This window comes from Euleptes europaea, chromosome 3, assembly GCF_029931775.1.
Source record: "Euleptes europaea isolate rEulEur1 chromosome 3, rEulEur1.hap1, whole genome shotgun sequence".
Lineage (NCBI taxonomy): Eukaryota > Metazoa > Chordata > Lepidosauria > Squamata > Sphaerodactylidae > Euleptes > Euleptes europaea.
The window spans coordinates 3,587,240-3,606,323 of record NC_079314.1 but is presented as its reverse complement, the minus strand read 5'-3'; the positions used below and the strand labels follow the sequence as shown (position 1 = coordinate 3,606,323).

General features: G+C 49.0%; 1 protein-coding gene across 1 annotated transcript in view; it reads right to left on the bottom strand.

Moving 5' to 3' along the window:
- The window catches only part of AXL (AXL receptor tyrosine kinase), an 86,534-nt gene extending 82,344 nt beyond the window's left edge, over positions 1 to 4,190 (bottom strand). Inside the window, exon 1 of the mRNA XM_056846160.1 lies at positions 4,098 to 4,190. Coding sequence (XP_056702138.1) covers positions 4,098 to 4,170 — 73 coding nt within the window. The 5' untranslated portion in view covers positions 4,171 to 4,190. The remainder of the gene's footprint in view (positions 1 to 4,097) is intronic.
- Between the last annotated feature and the right edge of the window lie 14,894 nt (positions 4,191 to 19,084).

Sequence of the window (19,084 nt, the reverse complement as noted above, 5' to 3'; positions counted from 1 at the left end):
GCAGCAGTTTTGCACTTCCTTAAAATCTGCTCCTGAAGCTCTTCAGGCTAGCCCTCCCTCTACGAAGCCCTAGCTCCACCAACCCGTTTCCCAGCAAATATTTCTGAAGAATGAGAAACTTTAGTAAGGCTGAGAGGAGGGTGCCCTACTCAACACCATTTCTCATGGACTGCTTAACCAGTTTTTCAGACTGTTAGCGGTTTAAGGGTGCCAGAGATTCCTTTCCGTTATTTATTTTCTTTATTTCTGTTCTTTATGCTCGAGGACCAACAGGTCATGAGCAGCTGGAGATGTCCTAGGGATGCCAACCTCCAGGTGAGATCTGGGGATCCCCTGGAATTACAGCTTGTCACAACAATTTCTTGACACAGCTCATTTCCTTGGAGGGTGAACTCTATGGCCTTGTACCCCACTGAGGTCTCCATGCTCCCCAGGCTCCATCTCCAAATCGCCAGGAGTTTCCCAACCTGGATCTGCCAACCCTATCCCTCCCCCCACTGGTGGACGGAGGGCCTTGGCAACCCTACTTAGGACCCTTCTCTGCTAAAATCCCACCCTCCCCAGACTCCAAATCTCCAGGTATTTCCCAACCCAGAGTTGGCAACCCTCTTCCCCACCCTACCCACTGTCCAAAGGCATTCTTCTGGGTGGAGCAGAGGTTGTAAATGTAGGCTAAAAGGGAGTAGCTGTTCCAGATGAATTGCAAAGTACAAAGATCTGTGCAGAGGAAGAGAAATATCTCCTCACAGCATTTGCTTCTGAATACTCCGCTTGCAGTCAGCAACGGAAAACGTACACAAACACCCGACGCACGAGGCCCTACCTCTCCCATTCGGATTAATCTCGCGTCTCTATCGCTGTTTCCCCCCGGCACCGACAATCCCTAGCATGGATTAGAATCCCCGCCTGGCCCAATCATGAAAGGAAATCTACCCCTCGGCACTTGGGAGAGTCAGCGGTGTATAATTGTTCTGGGAATCAGGCTGTTCCCCGGTTCAAACCTTTGCCACAAACTCACTGGATGGCGTTAGTCAAGACACAATATCTCATCCCTACCCGCAGTCTCCAATGAGGGGACAATTCTGCTGACCTACATTCCAGGGCTGTTGTAAAGACTGCGGCAAGAACGTTTGTGAACACTGACACTATGCTACAAAAGCTCTTGATAAAAACTTGACCATTTAGTGATCTTGATGAGGGATCCTAAATAAGTTCTTCCTGGCCACTGGAGGTCCCGCAGTGCTCTTAAAACAGGGGTGGGGAACGTCAGGCCCGGGGGGCATTTAAGGCCCGCGAAATCATTTGGTCTGGCCCTTCGTGGGTCCTGACAGATATTTAGCTCAGAAGGATCTAAGCCTGGTGATCCACCCCCTCCCGCGGACAGGAATAGCCTCTATTCAAGGCAGATGTGAGTTTGTTTTGTCGAGAAAAGGAACCTTCTTTCCCCCTTGCGGAAGAGTCATTAGCTATGGAGCTGCTAGGACCGCCCAAGAAATTGTGTTAACCCTTTCCCATCTGGGCCATGGAGAAACGTATTCCCTCTACTACAAGAAGGCTGGAGGCGGAAGTGATGACAGTGGAGGGGTTAAAGGGGGCAGGGCCAGAATGCGTGGTGGGGGGGAGTTCTTAGCCAGTGTGTCCTCATTTCATCCCTGCAGGTGGAGGTAGCAGGAGCCGGCTGTAGAATCCGCCCCCAACCATGCGGAGCAGGAGCAACTCCGGCATGTGGCTTGACAGCTACGCCTGGCTGGTGCAACAGACCATCCTGAATCACCAGGTGGGCGAGTGCGCCACCGGTTGGATGCCTGCCTGCTTGCTGCGCGGGGGGGTCATCTGAGGCAGCTGCCTGCTTGGGGCTTGGTCGACTAATTTTTAAGTTGATAACTTTGTATGGCCCACGAATGATGTTATAAATATCCAAATGGCCCTTGGTGGAAAAAAGGTCCCCCACCCCTGTCTTAAAAGCACAGCCTTATGCCTGGGACTCCCACCCCAAAATCTCTCAGAGAGATCACCTCTCTCGTTTTTTCCCCTTCAGATCCCTCCTGAGAATTCTGCTTTTCTCTGAAGACTTTAGAGAAATCCGTTCATCCTCACCAATCAACTCATTCTGGACTAAATGTAGCTGGTCCTAAAGGGGCCACACTTGACTTCTGTTTCAGAGGGCAGCCATGTTGGTCTTCTTTAGGGATGCCAGCAGCCTCCAGGTGGGGCCTGGAGATCTCTGGGAATTACAGCTCATCTCCAGACTACAGAGATCAATTCCACTGGAGAAAAGGGATGCTTTGGAGGGTGGACTTTGTGGCATTGTGCCCCACTGCGGTCCCTCTCTTCCCCAGGCTCCTTTCTCAAATCTCCAGAAGTTTCCTAGCCTGGATCTGGCAATCCTACCCTTCCATCCCCTGCTGGTGGCCAGGGGGGATCTGGGAACCCTAGATTCAAGTCCAGTAGCAACGTAAGAGACAAACAAGATTTTCAGGGTATGAGCTTTTCAGAGTCAAAGTCTTTACGTCCCAGTTAGAAGTTGGGAGAGGTGTTGTAAAAAATGCTTGTAAAAGATGCAAAAGTACAAAGAATATTGCAATCACCTTGATTAGAGGAGAGAGGAAATGCTGGGGGCAGAAAATTAGCATCCACAGTGAGATAAGAATCCTATGTCCCTGGTCAGCTCTGGGAGGGGAAGGGTGGGGGCTGGAACTTGTTCTGAACTTGTGAATGAATTTAGGTTCCGCAGCTTCCAATTGTAATTTCCCCTTCTAGTTTCTTTCCAGTTTATTTTGCTAGGACAGAGTTACACAGCCATTGTTTTGAAATTCTCATTCCATTCTGAAGTAGTGAGCTGTGATTCACGAAAGCTCATAGCCTAGCAAAAATTCTGTTAGTCTTTAAGGCGCTACTGAACTCTTGCTGTCATCCCCAACTGTAAGTACAAATAACAATATTTGTATATTATACTACTGGCACTATAAATGCTAATTCCTTGTGGGTCAACATTTAGACTGTGAACTTTTTGGGGGCAGAGACCTTTTTCTTCAAAATTCTGTCTGGCCCCGACTTGTTGGGTTTGAGAAGGGTGGGCAGGCTGGGGGTCAGCGTTGGCCTCAGAACTGCCAGTTGACACAATCTGAGTCGTGTTGGGGTCCACCTGGCAACCAGCACCAATTGTTCCATCCCAGCTCGGGTGACAATCCTTACATCCCAAGACAAAAGGAGCCCGGTTTCCCCTCTCTAATCTCAGTGGGAGGCTGAGCTTTGCCAGTGGTGACTGACGCAGCCCAGCTGGGATCACCTGGAGAGCGGAAATTCCTGAAGACGAGGCCCCCTCCGAGGCGGCCCCACTTGGACAACTCCATCAGCTCCTGCCACTCCCAAAGCAGATCGTCCTTTCTTGCTGGGGTCATGTCAAATTTGCACACCCTACCTTGAGAAGCAGCATGGTGGATAACGGTTATCCGACTTGGACCAAGGTGACTCATGTTTGGACACTCTGCTTGGCTACACAGCGTAGCCTAACACGAGTCCTCATCTCCCAGCCCAACTTACCTTGCAGGGTTGTTGGGAAAACAACAGAGCACAGGAACCACCTGCAGCTTCTTGAAAGAAAGGCAGGGCAAAGGTATGCTGAAGTGTAATAAAAGAATATTCTTCTTTTCCACCCAGGAGGGCAGGGTGGTCTCCCCATTTTAACTTCACAACAACCCTCTAAGGTAGGTTAATGCTGAGACAATATTTTACCCAGTAAGAACTGTGGCCAAAAAGGAGGATTTGATCCCACTTCATCATGACAACAACCCTGCAAGGCAGGTTCACCCTGAGAGAGGGCCACTTGCCAGTAGCCTCTCAGTGAGCATCATGGCTATATGGGGATTCGAACCCAAGACCTCCTTTGTTGAGAGCAGGTGTAGCATTGTGGCTAAGAGACCAAGCCAGGAAGCAAGAAGTCCCTGATTCAAACCTGCCACAAAGTCCTTTGGCAAGCCATTCTCCCCCACCTGGGGATAATAATACTGGCCTACCTGTGCAGATGCACGGAACGTTCTGAACACTGGCAAGGGCCATGCTCTAACCACTAGCCTACACCACCTCTCAGCACTTACCTTCTTGGTTAGTGGGGACGCCCATCCACCAAACCAGTAGGCAGAAGAGAAAAGAGTTGGCGAGATGACCCATTTCCCCACCAAATCTCAGCTCCCGAGGCGGTCTAATGGTTCATTGGAGCGGGATTGAGGCAGAGACGTTTTCTCTCTCCGGTGATCAGACTCCCAAATTTGCTGCCTGGCTCTAAATCCCAAAAAAGTTCGCGTAGAAAACAAGTGACGAAACTGGCCGGTGAAGTCAGCACCCAAGAGAGCGCTCCGGTGATAGATCCAAAGGAGGGGAAAAAATTCAACCAGCCAGCAAGCCTGGTGGAAATTCAGAACAATTTCCCAGCTTGACACTTTTTGCTCATAGAACAACAGAAGAAAAAAAGGGGAGGGAGGGGATCCCAAGGGGAGGCAAGGTAATAATAAAATGTTCCCTGCCTCCAATTTCCAAGTTGGACTTGGCATCCACTTGTCACTCCTGCAGCGTCTCTCTGTTTTCTTCCCACTCTACTTTTCAAAAGTTGCACCTGATCCCTCCTCCTCTTCACACTTTGCTCTGGTTTCCAAGACAAGCTCGGTATCATAAGAACTTCCTCCACGGGCAACTTTTCTGAAGTGTTTTCAGTTCCAGAGCGCTGACTTCTCCACAAAGCAAGAGAAAAGCAAAAAAAGAGAGAGTGGGGGAAAAGTCCCTTCCTGTCCCTGACTCACCCACTCCCACACACTGTTCAAAAGCTGTTTGCTACGAGGGAGGAGGCCAGAGAATAGCACAAGGGTGGGGTGGGAGAAAAGAGGAGGAGGACCAAGGAAGGGTGTGAAAATTCCATCCAGCCAGAGCAGGGTTAATGGGAGGAGAGGAACAGAGGAGAGAAAGACAGAGATTTTTCTTAAAGTTACACACACACACACACACCCATGCTGAAAACAGAGCAGGAGAAAGGCAGGCACTCTGGACAAAGATGTTGGTGCAATGGAATCATGAAGGTGGCAACTTGAAAAAGGAGTCTGGCAGCCAAGGCAAAGTGGGTTGGTTGAGTCCATGTATCAATCTGTGGCAGAAGAATCATAGAGTTGGAAGGGACCACCAGGGTCATCTAATCCAACCCCCTGCACAATGCAGGAAATTCACACCTACCTTCACCCCCACACCATGCCCAGAAGATGGCCAAAAAAAAAACCCTCCAGGATCTGTGTCCAATCTGGCCTGGAGGAAAATTTATTCCTGACCCCAAAGTGGCGATCAGCATTACCCTGGGTGTGTAAGAAAGGGCCATGAGAGCCAAACACTGATGCAACCCTTCCTGTCCTCCCTCTCGTGATCTGCCTAACTTCACAGGAAAAAAGCGGGCCCTACAGGAAAAATCTGCCGGGAGGTTGCACAGAGACATTATTGAGCGTAATGCTTTCATAGCAGCATGGTATAGTAGTTGGAATGTCGGACTCAGATCTGGGAGACCCGAATTCGAATCCCCACTCATGCCATGGAAGCTCGCTAGGTGACCTTGAGCCAGTCCCACAGTCTCAGCCTAACCTATCTCACAGGGTTGTTGTGAGAATCAAATGGAAGGTAGGGGAACCATGTCAGTCACTTTGGGTGCCCAGTGGGAAGAAGGGTGGGGTATAAATGAAGTAAACACATCTTGGGAAGTAGGTGGCAAAACAGACCCTCATTCCCAATTAACTCATCTTTCTGACCCCAGTCTAAAAGTGCCCCAACTCCTTAGATTTTTTTAAAGATGTTTTTATACCTCCTTTGTTGGTTCAAGAGGGTTTTACGAATATGCATAAGCAGTAAAACCATAGAATCATTCCTTAAACAGCATTAAAATTATTACAGCCATCACAATACAAAACCAAATAGCAGAACATTAATAGCCTTTTAAAGGAAAAAATTAATGAGACTTAGAATACAAACAAATCATGACAAACGAGATAGTAAAAGTTAGCAGACCAAACAGAGAAGAAGAGACAACCCCTTCATATCATCCATAAGGCTGAAACCAAGTTAATTCCACACCAATAATGCTTAAGAGGTATCAAACAAAAAGACACACTTAAGATATTGTTAATCACCAGATACATAAATGCAAGTTAGCGGCATATCACCTATTATTGTGTTGTTAAGATGGAGAAAAGGGTGGGGGATAGGAAGAACCCCGCTATTTACAGCTTTGACTCTGCAAAGTTTTTCCTGCCATGCCTCCTGGCCCTGACTCTTGGCCCAGAGTAGAGAATGGAATCCAGGGGGATCATCTCCTTTCTGCATAAGAACGAGAGCAGATGTGCTGGATCAGGCCCAAATGTCCATCCACTCCAGCATCTCACAGTGACCAGCAAGATACCCCAAGAAATCTACAAACGGCACAGAGGCCAAAGTCTCCCACTGAGCTGGCCCCTCCAGCACAGATTACTGCCTTTTAATATGGAGGTTCTGCTCCTACTCTGTGAGTTAATAGCCATTGATTGATTTATCCTTTGCGGCTTTGTCTAATCCACTTTTAAAGCCGACTGACCCAGCAGCTGTCGCTAACATCGGTCTTTTATACATGGCTGTTTCACTCACCATCACCTCTCCGACGAATTGGGGTCTTTGTTTGGATTATGCATGCCGTTTCTGACCATCAGAGGTCGCCTCACTCCCCCTGTTTTATCTTGAATTTCAAAACATAGGAAAAATGCAACTTCATCTGCCAGAATTGTTTATGCTAGGTATTGGAAGTCCAATAGAATTCCTGATATCACAGAGTGGAATAACAAACTTTCGGGGGAGGAAGAAGTTAACTCTTATCCACTTTCTCCATCCTGTGCATGATATTATAATCCTCAATCATGCCCCCCTTAGTTGTCTGTTCTCTAAATTAAAATAAAAGCCCCAAACTCCTTAGCCTCCTAGGAAGCTGCTTGAATCCCCTTGAACATTTCGGGTACCTTTTTCTACACTTTCCCCAGTGCTGCAATAGCCTTGGTGAGATACAGCGACCAGAACGGGGATCTTGGGATTCCAAATGCAGCCGCAACTAAAGATCTATATAAGGACATGACCAGTCCGGGCTGTTCTGTTCCCAGCCCCCTGCTTAACCGTTTGGACTCTTGAATGTGGCTATTTCCACTGCGGCTGCAGAGAAGAGTGAATGTTTTCATCCACCACAACTCTGCTAGGCCACACTTCTTGCCCTCTCCACTGGCTCTGCTTCCCTGCCCCAAGCAATGTGGGCCCTGGACTTCTGTCCCAAAGTCCGGCCCCTGACGCCATCAATGTCTTTCTCTGTCCAACCAACCCTTCCTTCCCCAACTCTGGGAAATAAACAAAATAACATGAGAAAGAGGCTTTCCCAAACCCCATAGTTTGTGTTTTTGGAGGTCCCTGCTAGGCCAGCTTGTTTACTGGAGCTGTTTGAGATTGTGGAGTGAGTTAACCATTACCTATCATTAAGAGTAAGCTGGAAAACCTAGCTGATGGACACAAATGGCCAGATCCAAGAACTGATTTAGAGTATGGAGGCTTTACACAGATTGGAGAGGGGGGAATCTCAAGCACCTCCCCCTACCCAAGTAGCTTGCAAAAATTAAGATTCAAAGTGGACAGCGTCCTAAGCCGTCTGAACTCTTGCAAACCTTATGTCAATGGAGTTGGGGGGTTTTGCGTGAAAAACGTGATATTTCCGAGACAAACGACCTATCTTCTTCCCTTCTTTCCTCTTTTATCCCATCTTTCAAACTTTCTCAGTGAATACAGCTGGTCCCCTTCTTCATATTAACCTCACATTTCACTGGTAGGTAACACCACATCACATCTTGTGAAATAACTAACCTGGTGGTACTTAAGATGAAATTGATCAAGACACAAGAAAACAGGGAGAGAACAGATAAAATGATAAAGTAAAACAAACAAATGCAAGCGTTTTGTGGTACCATAAAGATGAATACATTTTTACGCCACCATAAGCTTCTGTAGGCTTGAGTCCACTTCCTCTGATGCATGAGGTGACTCCTCAATTGTTTTATACATACCGTATATATGTGTACACAGACAAAGAAAATCAAGATTATTAAAAGGGCAAATGGCAGCAGGGTCAAGGGGCGATGAAATGCAGAAAGTTCAGGGCATGATATAATTTTGGAAAATGCATATAGGGGTCACTGTCCTTTGTTGACTACTTTTAACATCACACCCTTTATTCCTTACACTCCACAGCCTTCTGGCTCTTCTGAGTACAACTTTTTTTTCTCCACAAGACATGCACACATGCCTGCCTGCTGGGAATGCACCTCACGCACCTGAGGAAATCAGCCAAAAATGCTTAGGCCGGGATAAAAATGTGTTACTATTTCAGGAACCACAAGATTCCCCCCTGCCTGTTTTGGCTGCAACAGATTAACACCGTTTATCTCTGACTAGAGCAGGGGCAGGGAACCTTTTTTCCGCCGAGGGCCGTTTGGATATTTATAACATCGTTCGTGGGCCATACAAAATTATCAAAAATTAGCTGACCAAGCCCTAAGCAGGCAGCTGCCCCAGATGACCCCCCCCTCCACACGGGCAAGCAGGCAGGTGTCCAACCAGTGGCGCACTCGCCCCCCTGGTGGCACAGGATGGTCTGTTGCACCAGCCAGGCGTAGCCGTCCAGCCACACATTGGAGTTGCTCCTACTCTGCATGGTCGGGGCCAGATTCTACAGCCGGCTCCTGCTACCTCCGCCTGCAGGGGTAAAATGAGGACACTCTGGCTAAGAACTGCCCCCCCGCGCGCACATTCTGGCCCTGCCCCCTTTAACCCCTCCATTGTCACCACTTCCGCCCCCAGCCCTTGTAGTACAGAGGGAATACATTTCTCCACGGCCCAGGAGGGAAAGGGTTAACACAGTTTCCTAGCAGCTCCATAGCTAATGACTCTTCTGCAAGGGGGGAAAAAGGTTCCTTTTCTCGGAAAAAGAAACTCACGTCCACCTTGAATAGAGGCTATTCCTGTCCGCGGGTTTTTCTGAGCTAGAGATCTGCCAGGACCCACAAAGGGCCAGACCAAATGATTTCGCAGGCCTTAAATGGCCCCCGGGCCTGACGTTCCCCAGCCCTGGACTAGAGGATACCAAACCAAATACATTAGGTACTCCTAACCCAAGTCCCGAAAATACCCTCCCCTCCTCTCCAACAGGCTGTGAGTAGAATTGTTTGCTTTCTAAGCCTCGTCCATTCAAATCTGGATTCTCAGGAGATTGGCCAGGCTTGCTTGTTTTATCAGCTCAGCCCTCTCTAAGAGCTGTAAGAGGAAGGCTGATCTCTGTATCAGAAGAAGGGGCGTGGGACCCCAGGAACACCATCAACATTTGCCTCTGTAATCCCAATTCCAGTTGATCTAGTGGGGTAAATCATGTTAGTCTACTGAAACCACAAGGGGCTTGTGTAGGGTTACCAACCTCCAGGTATTAACTGGAGATCTCCAGCCGATAGAGATCAGTTCCCCTGGAGAAAATGGCCAGTTTGCCAATTGGACTCTATGGCATTGAAGTCCCTCCCCTCCCCAAATTCCTCCCTCCCCAGGCTCCATGCCAAAAACCTCCCGCCAGTGGCAAAGAGGGACCTGGCAACCCTACGCTTTTGAAACCTTAAAGTAGGATTGTTAACTCTGGGTTGGGAAATGCCTAGAGATTTGGGGGTTAGAGTAGCCAGGTTCCTCCACTCCTCTGGTGGGAGGTTTTTGGGGCGAAGCTGGGGCTGGGTCTTGCGCGAGACACAATCAGGTCACTTCCAGTTTTGCGGGGGGTTGAGTGGTAAAGCGGCCTGTCGCGATGCAGCACTTCAGGGTGTAAACTGGAAGTGACGTGATCACGTCACGTGCAATCCCTGCTCCTGAGTTGGTCAGTGGTTTAGTGGGCGATTGTCCGCCAATCCAAGCGACCTCGCAACCCTATTGGGGGTGGAGCCTTGGGAGTGTGGGGTTTTGGCAAAGGGGGGTCCTCAGCAATAGAGTCCACCCTCCAAAGCACCCATTTTCTCCAGATGAACTGTGTCCTGTCACCTGGAGATCAGTTGTAATAGCGGGAGATCTCCAGCCCCCACCTGGAGGTTGGCAACTCTAGTCAACAGACCAGGCACAGAGGCCGAGGCCTTCCCTTGATGTTGCCCCTTGGCACTGAGATTCAGAGGTTGACTGCCTCTGAATGTGGCAGTTCTCTTTAGTCACCAGGGCTAGTAGCCACTGATAGGCCTGTCCTCCCCCTTAAAGATGCCACTGGAGTTTTCTTTCATTTTAAGTTCAGAGGCTGCATCTGGCTTCCTCCCCGCTCCCTTCCCCCCAATCCTCTTCCAGTTCACACTGGGAGGGTGGGAGAAAAGGAGCCCACCAAACGGCAGACCTCATACTTCACATTCCAGCTGTCCCTTGAGGGCGGGCCAAGTGTGCCTCCAGGACAGGGTTGAGCTGGAAGTAAATCGTTTTTATTGGAGAAAGCTCTGCCAAACAAAATCTCTCCAGTTTGGAAGCGGCACATTCCTGACTCCTCCTGTAGAACCATGTTGGTCGTGCCTCTCTCCTGCTAGAAAAAAAGGGGTCATGGAGAAAAAAGCATTAAGGGTTGTTGTTGTTGTTGTTGTTGTTGTTATTATTGTTATTCATTGACTACTGCACATCATTGCTCGTTGCAGGTCTCTGCCCTGAGAAGTTTACAGTCTCAAATGTGGGACCAAGGAGAGGGAAAGCAGGAGTGAACAGAAGCAAGATTTGAGTTCATTTTCCTCACTTGTACTTTTGGCTGTTACAGGAGAGGAGGTGGGCCAGAATGTTAAAAGATGAGCTAAGGGGACCCTGCGGTACCTAGGGTTGGCAACCTCCAGGTGAGGCCAGATTTCCCAGAATTTCAACTGCTCTCCGAACAACAGAGATCAGTTCCCCTGGAGAAATGGCTAATTTGGAGTGTGGACTCTATAGCATGGTACCTAGGGTTGCCAACCTCCAGGTGGTGGCTGGAGATCTCCCACTATTACAATGGATCTCCAGGTGATAGAGGTCAGTTCCCTTGGAGAAAATGTCTGCTTTGGCCATTGAACTCTATGGTGTTGAAGCCCCGCCCCTCTCCAAACTCCACCCTCCTCAGGCTCCACCCCCAAAATCTCCAGGTAATTCCCAGCCCAGAGCTGGCAACCCCAATTGTACCTCTACGACAGGGATGGGGAACCTCAGGCCCAGGGGCCGTATGCGGCCCCCGAGGACATTTTCTGCGGCCCTTGGGAGCTCCGGGGCCGGGGGTGTGGGGCGGGGGGAGGCGTGGAGGTTGGGGCCTGGTCGCGTGGGGCCGGCTTGTACAGGTGTGTGTTCTGTCACTCTCCTTTCTCTCCCTCTCTCCCTCTTTTTCTGTCTCTTTGTCTGTCTCCCTCCGTCCTTTTCTTTCTTTCTCCCCCTCCCTCCATTTCTTTCTCCCTTTCTCTCTCTTTTCCCTTCCCTCCCTTTTCCTCTTTCTCTGTTTTCTTTCTTTCCTTCCTCCCTTCCTTGCCTGTGGATCGGCTGCCTCCTGGCGCCTCGTTTGCTCAGGCCTACCGCTGGCTGCCCTCCCGCCTGGGAGGGGGGAGGACAAGGGAGCGGGGGCACCCTCCAGGCCTTCTCTGCGTGGTCTCCCCTGGGGTTGCCAAACTCCAGGTGGTGGCTGGAGACCTGGAAACCATAGTCTCCCCCCCCCCCAGAGATCTACACCTGGTTATGGCCCCCGAATAATGTTATAAATGCGCAAATGGCCCTTGGCAGGAAAAAGGTTCCCCACCCCTGCTCTACGACGTCCTTCATCACCCCCCCCCCCAAATCTCCAGGGACTTCCTAACCCAGACTCGGTAACCATAGACTGGTGCCACAGAGGTGTGCCCAAGATGTGGCATGGATGACAACCACCAGACATGCCTGTTCTATGAGGTGCTGTGGAACGCAGGCAGGATAATGCTGCTGCAGTCATCTTGTTTGTGGGCTTCCTAGGGGCACCTGGTTGGCCACTGTGTGAACGGACTGCTGGACTTGGTGGGCCTGGGTCTGATCCAGCAGGGCTTTTCTTATATTACACCCATTTTTATAACTGCTGGTGCTCAAGAGTGAACCAAGCTGGCCCTGTGGCACCAGCCATGACCACTGGGATTCGGTTCAGTAGTTCAGCTTGCTTCTAGCTGCTGGTAGCCCTCCGGATAGCAACCCACCAGGAAACTTCCCAGTAAGCTCAAGGGCCAATCTGCCTCAGGCAGGCAACAAAAATACCGCAGGAACCTTCAAGGTTGAGGAGAACTCTATTAAATAACTTAAATAACTAAAACCCCACTCTTGGTGGCCAATGGCCCTATGCTTCCTGCTCAAACCAGGCATGTATTGGAGGATCCATGGCTGGCGGAGAGAAGAAAAATTCTTAGACCTTTCCCCTGTTTTTTGTTTTTTTGTTAAAGGCTAACACATCGGATACAGCAAGGGCACTTGTCTAGTGGGAGTGCGAGCAGAGCTGATATGGTAAACCCCAGCTGGTTCCTCCACCAAGGACGGAGAGGTTTCCTTGAGGCAGCAAAGATAAGAAGAGAATGTCCCGTTCTGCCTGCTGTGTCTCTCTGTCGGTGGGACGGGACAGGGGAGGCTGAGAATAGGGTTGCCAGCCTCCAGGTGGTGGCACGAGGGCTCAAAAATACAATACCACACTGGAAAATCACAAAATAATTGTATAATGAATATTAGGCATTAATTCATGCCATACCATACAAATCAAACAGCTAGCAACAATAATAATCTTCAAATGCCTGAACAAAGGAATCCTAAATGGGGTGGGATCCTCCCGTCCCAAAGTATGATATGGAAAGTCCCGAAATAATAAATAAGGTCCAAAGTACAAACAAGGAGAACGTGTGGCTAGTAGTTGGTGCACGTTTCAAAGGCTTTCTTCAGCTCCAACAAATTCAAGACAACTGAACTTTATAATCCAATTAGGAAATGAACGCGTTGTCCATGGACCATCAGCTGTGAAGTTAACAAACAATCATACTATGTCACCAAATTATTATTAAACATTACATAATAGACATTACCATCGCATCCCTTAATCATGCTTACCTATAGAAAATATGCGTCAATCAGAATTCAAGTGCGCATGTAAGGACAGTTTTATTTCCTTTATTCTCAGTTGTTGATGGGATTTCCAGGATTATCAGAGCTCCCCCTGGTGGTGATATTCTAGTATGGTAGCAAAATCACAGCACCTGAAAAACGGCATTATTGCCTTTTCCGTGTTTCACCCCTTCTTTTCAGTATCAGACCAACAAGGCTGTAAACCACAAAAACGTATAGTTTTCATTAATCTTAAGACTTTCAGGGGCCACAGGTCTCATTTTTGTTTTTTTTCCTTCCTGCAACCAATGAGGATTAGGAATTAACTTTCCTTTTAAAAAACCAATGCTATTTTAATCATCCTTACCAGATTGTCAGAGTCCTTTAACAAAAAGTAATCTGTATCTCATTCTTCGCCTTGTCACCTCCTCATTTGAGGTTCCAGAAATGGCAGAGTGCTGCAAACAAACTGGAATCCTTAATAACTAAGCTTAAATTTTGATGTTTCTATTAAATAAAATACATATTTTATTTAAATTTTGATGTTTCTATTAAATAAAATAAATAAACTGGAGTCGGCTTGGAAGTCTTGCTCCTACCAGGAAATGTTTTCCCTTCTTCTCGGATAGTTGTGTGGACACACCCGTGATACTGGACCCAGCATTTCAGCAGAAACACTCTGCAGCAGCTCAGAAACACCCTTGTGTTGTCCCTGGGCTGAGTCCCGATCCAGATTAAGGCCAAGAGATGGGGCTAGACAAAGTCTGGGGGTGTCACATTCTGCCAAAGAATGTGAATACCCTCCATGGAAGGGCACTTTGAAATAGCACACCAACGACACCACAGATCTGAAGGGAAAGATCAGGAAAGCGTTTGAGCCTGCCTTACCCAGAAGCAAATTCTGACCAGCATCCTGTCCCTTTTTTACTGGCTCCTGACTAATCTATTTCCTCTCTGCAGAAATATGAAACAGACTTTCAGACTCTTTTCATCTGAAAGACTAGAAATTTGCTTTACTTCAAATTCACCACACAGGGTTGCCAGCTCCAGGTTGAGAAATACCTGGAGATTTAGGGGGTGGAGCCTGAGAAGGGGAGGGACTTCAATGGAGTATAATGCCATAGAGTCCACCTTCCAAAGCAGCCCTTTTCTCTAGGGGAACTGATCTCTGTCGCTTGGAGAGTAGTTGTAATAGCAGGAGATCTCCTTCCACCACCTGGAGGCTGGTAGCCCTACCGCCACAGGAATATTAAGAGACTGCTGCAACCTTAAGAGAAAAGATAACACCTGGTCGTGAAGCCATTGGCGCCTCGTACAGAAGCGGGGATTTGGGCAGGTTTCCTAGGAACTGGTGAAATCTCCTTGTCTATACAGCTCTTAAGGCTGGGAGGAAGGGAAGGCAGTGTGGTCTAGCCCCATCTGTAGGGTTGCCAGGTCCCTCTTCGTCATCAGTGGGAGGTTTTTAGGGTGGAGCCTGAGGAGGGCAGGGTTTGGGGAGGGACTTCAATGCCATAGAGTCCAATTGCCCAAGCGGCCATTTTCTCCAGGTGAACTGATCTCTATTGGCTGGAGATCAGTTGTAATAGCAGGAGATCTCCAGCTACCACCTGGACTCTGGCAACCCATTTCATCAGATCTCGGAAGTTTAGCAGTACCAGTACTTGGGAGACCACCAAGCAGGGCCAGTACTTGGAAGGGAGATCACCAAGGAAGGCTCTGCAGAGGAAGGCAATGGCAAACCACCTCTGCTTCTTCCTTGCCTTGAAAGGCCCTTAGGCCAGTTGCAACTTGATGTCACTTCACACACTCACACACGTTCAAGCTGGAGGGCCCCCACGCCCACATCATCCTATATCCTACCAGCTGCACAGCCATCCACAGACACTCCCCACCCCTTCCCTGTGGGCTCATGCCAGATCTTATGCTGAATCACCAAATTCTGAAGTCAAGAAACAAGATTCAGCCTCCCCGGCCCCGGCACTGTGGGGCTTTCTGAAGGACACAGAACTGCAGCAGAGGGCTGTAACCACTTGTGCCATGGAGCCAGGGTTATCTGGGGCTGCCCCCGCCCGATGCTCACATAGCAACCAGCCTGCAGGCCTGCTTTCCCTCACCCTGCCCCTTCTGATGTTTCCAGGGCCTCGGCCACAAGAAGATAAATGCCCTTTCCAAGCCTGCCTGTGGCTCGGCACCCAGCCATTGCCAGCGGGCGCCAGATGTTTTCCTCTGCAGCAATTGTGGGAAACTCTTGATCCTGCAGGGCAGCCCCACACCATGTCTCCATTTCGTGCGACAGCGGAGCCAGGCCCAGGGATTTGTAACAAACCTATCCAAAAGACAGGGTCAGGCTTGGCCAAGGTTTGAACCCACGGGTCTTCCCATCTTTTGAAATTGCTGTCCTATAACCTGTTTTCTCCTCCCAACAATGTCCTTGAAAGCGCCATCTCTCATTTACACACACACACACACACACACAAGTTACTAGGGACACTCGGTTTTCACTGTCCATTTTACCCTTTGGGAAATGTTGGGCATCCTTTTCAAAAATTTGTCAGAGCCATTACCAGGTGCTTGGTTGGAGGTGGGACTATATGGGATATGGCTTTGATTGGTAAATGGCATCTGACATCAGAGATGGGGGTTTGCATGGAATTGGAGAAATCCACTGTCAGTTTTAGAAAGGAATCTGTCTTAGGTTTAGCATAAATATCTACATTTAGCATAAATATCTGGACATTTGGGATTTCCCCTGGTATTATTTTCAGTGGAAACTGGGTCCACAGGAAGTTGGGTAGTGGTTAAGGACTCCTTCGACTTCTTGTTACCACAAGGAACTCTGCACATGACCTGAGAAACTAGCTACAGCATAGGTAACGTGTTTAGCTTAGTTCCCCAAACTGCATGGGTTTTCATTTGACTAGCTCTGTGTTGTTGTTGCTGTGCCTGTATTTTGTTTTGCCTTTTCGAATCCAACCACCTTTCCCCTCCCCCTTCTTTTACAATAAACCTTTTTATAAAGACTTTTTTGGCTTCACTTAGTACAATGTTTCTCTGGGATATTTCTCTTAAATCTCTTCCCCATCTGCTACCAGGATGGCTCTAAGAAGTTAGTTTGTTACTGCTCTAATACTGCGCTGGAAGAGGGCCTTCTCAGTGGGTCAGTCTACAGGTTCTCAGGAGGTCCTGATTGGTGGCGGTGGGTTACCAGGATATTTTCCAGAGAACCCTTTTGGTCTAAGGGAGTTTCCCAGAAGGAACAGCACCATTTGTCCCTTCGTACTGTAACAACTGAGTTTTCACTGTCCATTTTACCCTTTGGGAAATTTGGGGCACCCTTTTAAAAAATGTCAGATAGCGCCAGCATGGGGGGAAACAGATGTAGTTCATCTCCATTGTACAGGACCATCAACCCAACTGCATGAAAATCCAGGTATCACATAGCCCCCACTGAGGGATCACGAGTTGCCGGGGATTAGATGCAGGAGAGCTTGTTACAGAAAACGTTACAGAGACAAGGCCCAAATGACCCCCAAACAAGCTGGATCTTTTGTTTTGCTACCTGTAATTCCTACACCACTCATGCAAATTTCCCTTGATGCATGAATGTCTGGAAAAGGGGAAGCTCCTTGCGCCAGAACGCCACCATTGCAGATCCAACCCTCTACCCCAGGGGTCCTCAATCTTTTGGTGCCAGTGGGCAACTTTGGAATTCTGACACAGGGTGGTGTGCAGAGCTACAAAATGGCTGGAGCAGGAGTTGAATACACACACACACACACACACACACATCCATCCATCCATCCATCCATCCTGGGAAAGGGGAGTGAGAAAGAATAAAACTGACACTGTGGTGGCAACTGCCACTGAAGAGGAAGTGACACTATTTTAATCTGCACAGCCAACCAGATCTCTAGTGGCCAACCAGAAGCCCTGCTGGCCAAAAGCTCGATTTACTGGTGGGCACCATGGTGCCCACGGGCACTGTGTTGGGGATCCCCACTCTACACTTTGCATAGGCAACTACTACCCAAGGCGAAGTGCTCAGACATTGGTTGTTTGCACTCCAATTGCCTTGGCTGATGCTGTTCCCCTTTCTCAAGGCACATTTATCATCCGTGGAATTGGCCCGGAGACATTTCAGCCAACGTATTTGTCAGAGCACCAGATATGGCCCAAGCAGACTTGCCAATTGGCAAGATTTCTAGGAGGACCAGCTTTGCAACTCCTTGGTTGGCAATCGGAATGATGCAATTCCAGGAAATAAAGACACACCTTCGTTTAATCTGCAGACCAGAGGCAGGCTGGAGCATTCAGGACTTCGAACGCAGGGTGGCAACCTTGGCTAAGCCAACCGTGTCAGCTGTTGCAAAGGCCACACTTTTTCCAGGGATGGGAGAGATTCACAGGCCGGCAAGGGAGCGCACCTGTGCCCAGCCTCCTCAGCAATGAGTGATGCCGTAACGTCCGCACCAGGACAGGCACCCAGCGGGGGCAGGGCTCCTGTGATACGCTCTTTTCCGTGGCAAAACTGTAGAGACAGCCTGGCCCCACTGCACTGAACCGCGCAAGAAGCTGTTGCAAAGTGCATTCCTGAGGCATGACAGCCATTATTAACTGAGTTGTTTTTTTTTTAAAAAGATACTAGTTTCCTATCTTTCAGTGTAAGGAGAAAGGTCAAACCTGTGACCAAGGCTGCTATTTTAATCCCAGGTTGGGCTGGTTTTAGGAACACAGGAACAGAGTTGGATGGGACCTCACGGGTCATCTAGTCCAACCCCCTGCATAATGCAGGAAATTCACAACTTCTCTCTCCCCACTCCCCCAGTAACCCCTGCTCTATGCCCAGAGGAAGCCAAAAAACCTCCAGGATCCCTGGCCAATCTGGCACTGAGGAAAATTCCTTCCTGATCTCAAAGTTGCGATTGGCATTACCCTATGAAACTGGCAGCTGGCACACTGGAGGGGTGGTGCTCCCGCCTCTCCTTGCCTATCGCCAGGGCTCTGCACATGGCACATGGGTGCAAGATAGCCAGGCTAAAAGAATCTGGTAACCTGGCACAGTTTAGCACTGGGAAATGTTGCTTCCCACACAGACATTTCCTTTGGTGGCACAGATAGGATTACTCCCCATTCGTAGGGGTAGCACAGCTAGCGGCGGGGGTCTCTCACACTTTGATGTAAAGCGGGGGAGGGGCTGTCCCATCCTGCCTCATATAAAACTGGAGAAACCAAAACCGACATTCCATCAAAGGACAGTCTGTGCTTGGGAGCACCGTGCATAATTCTGATGGCCACCTCTCCTGCGAAAAGGATGCTGTGGAGTTGGAAGAAATACAGGAAAAGGCCCTCAAAATGACCCGAGGAAATGGCACAGCCCTTTCAGGAAAAGCTAAAGGGTTTGGGGTTTTCCCATTTCAGGGTGTGGGGAGAAGAATTGTTGTTTTTTAAACCCCAATTTTCTCTACCAAAAGTAGTCTCAAACAGGCTTACAATCACCTTCCCTTCCCCTCTTCACAACAGGCACCTTGTGAGGTAGGTGGGGCTGAGAGAGTTCAGAGAGAACTGTGACTGGCCCAAGGTCACCCAGCAGGCTTCATGTGGAGGAGTGGGAAACTGAACCCAGTTCTCCAGATTAGAGTCCACCTCTCGTAACCACTATACCACACTGGCTCTCAAAATAACCCAAGGAGGAAATGTCACCTGCCCTGTCAGGAAAAGATGAATGGTTTGGGGGTGTTCCCGTTTCAGGGTACAGGGAGAAGAGCTGGTTTTTATAGCCCACTTTTCTCTACCATTAAGGAATCTCAAAGCTGCTTACAATCACCTTCCCTTCTTCTCCCCACAACAGACACCTTGTGAGGTAGGTGGGGCTGAGAGAGTTTGGCCCGAGGTCACCTAGCAGGCTTCATGTGGAGGAGCGTGGAAACAAACCTGGTTCTCC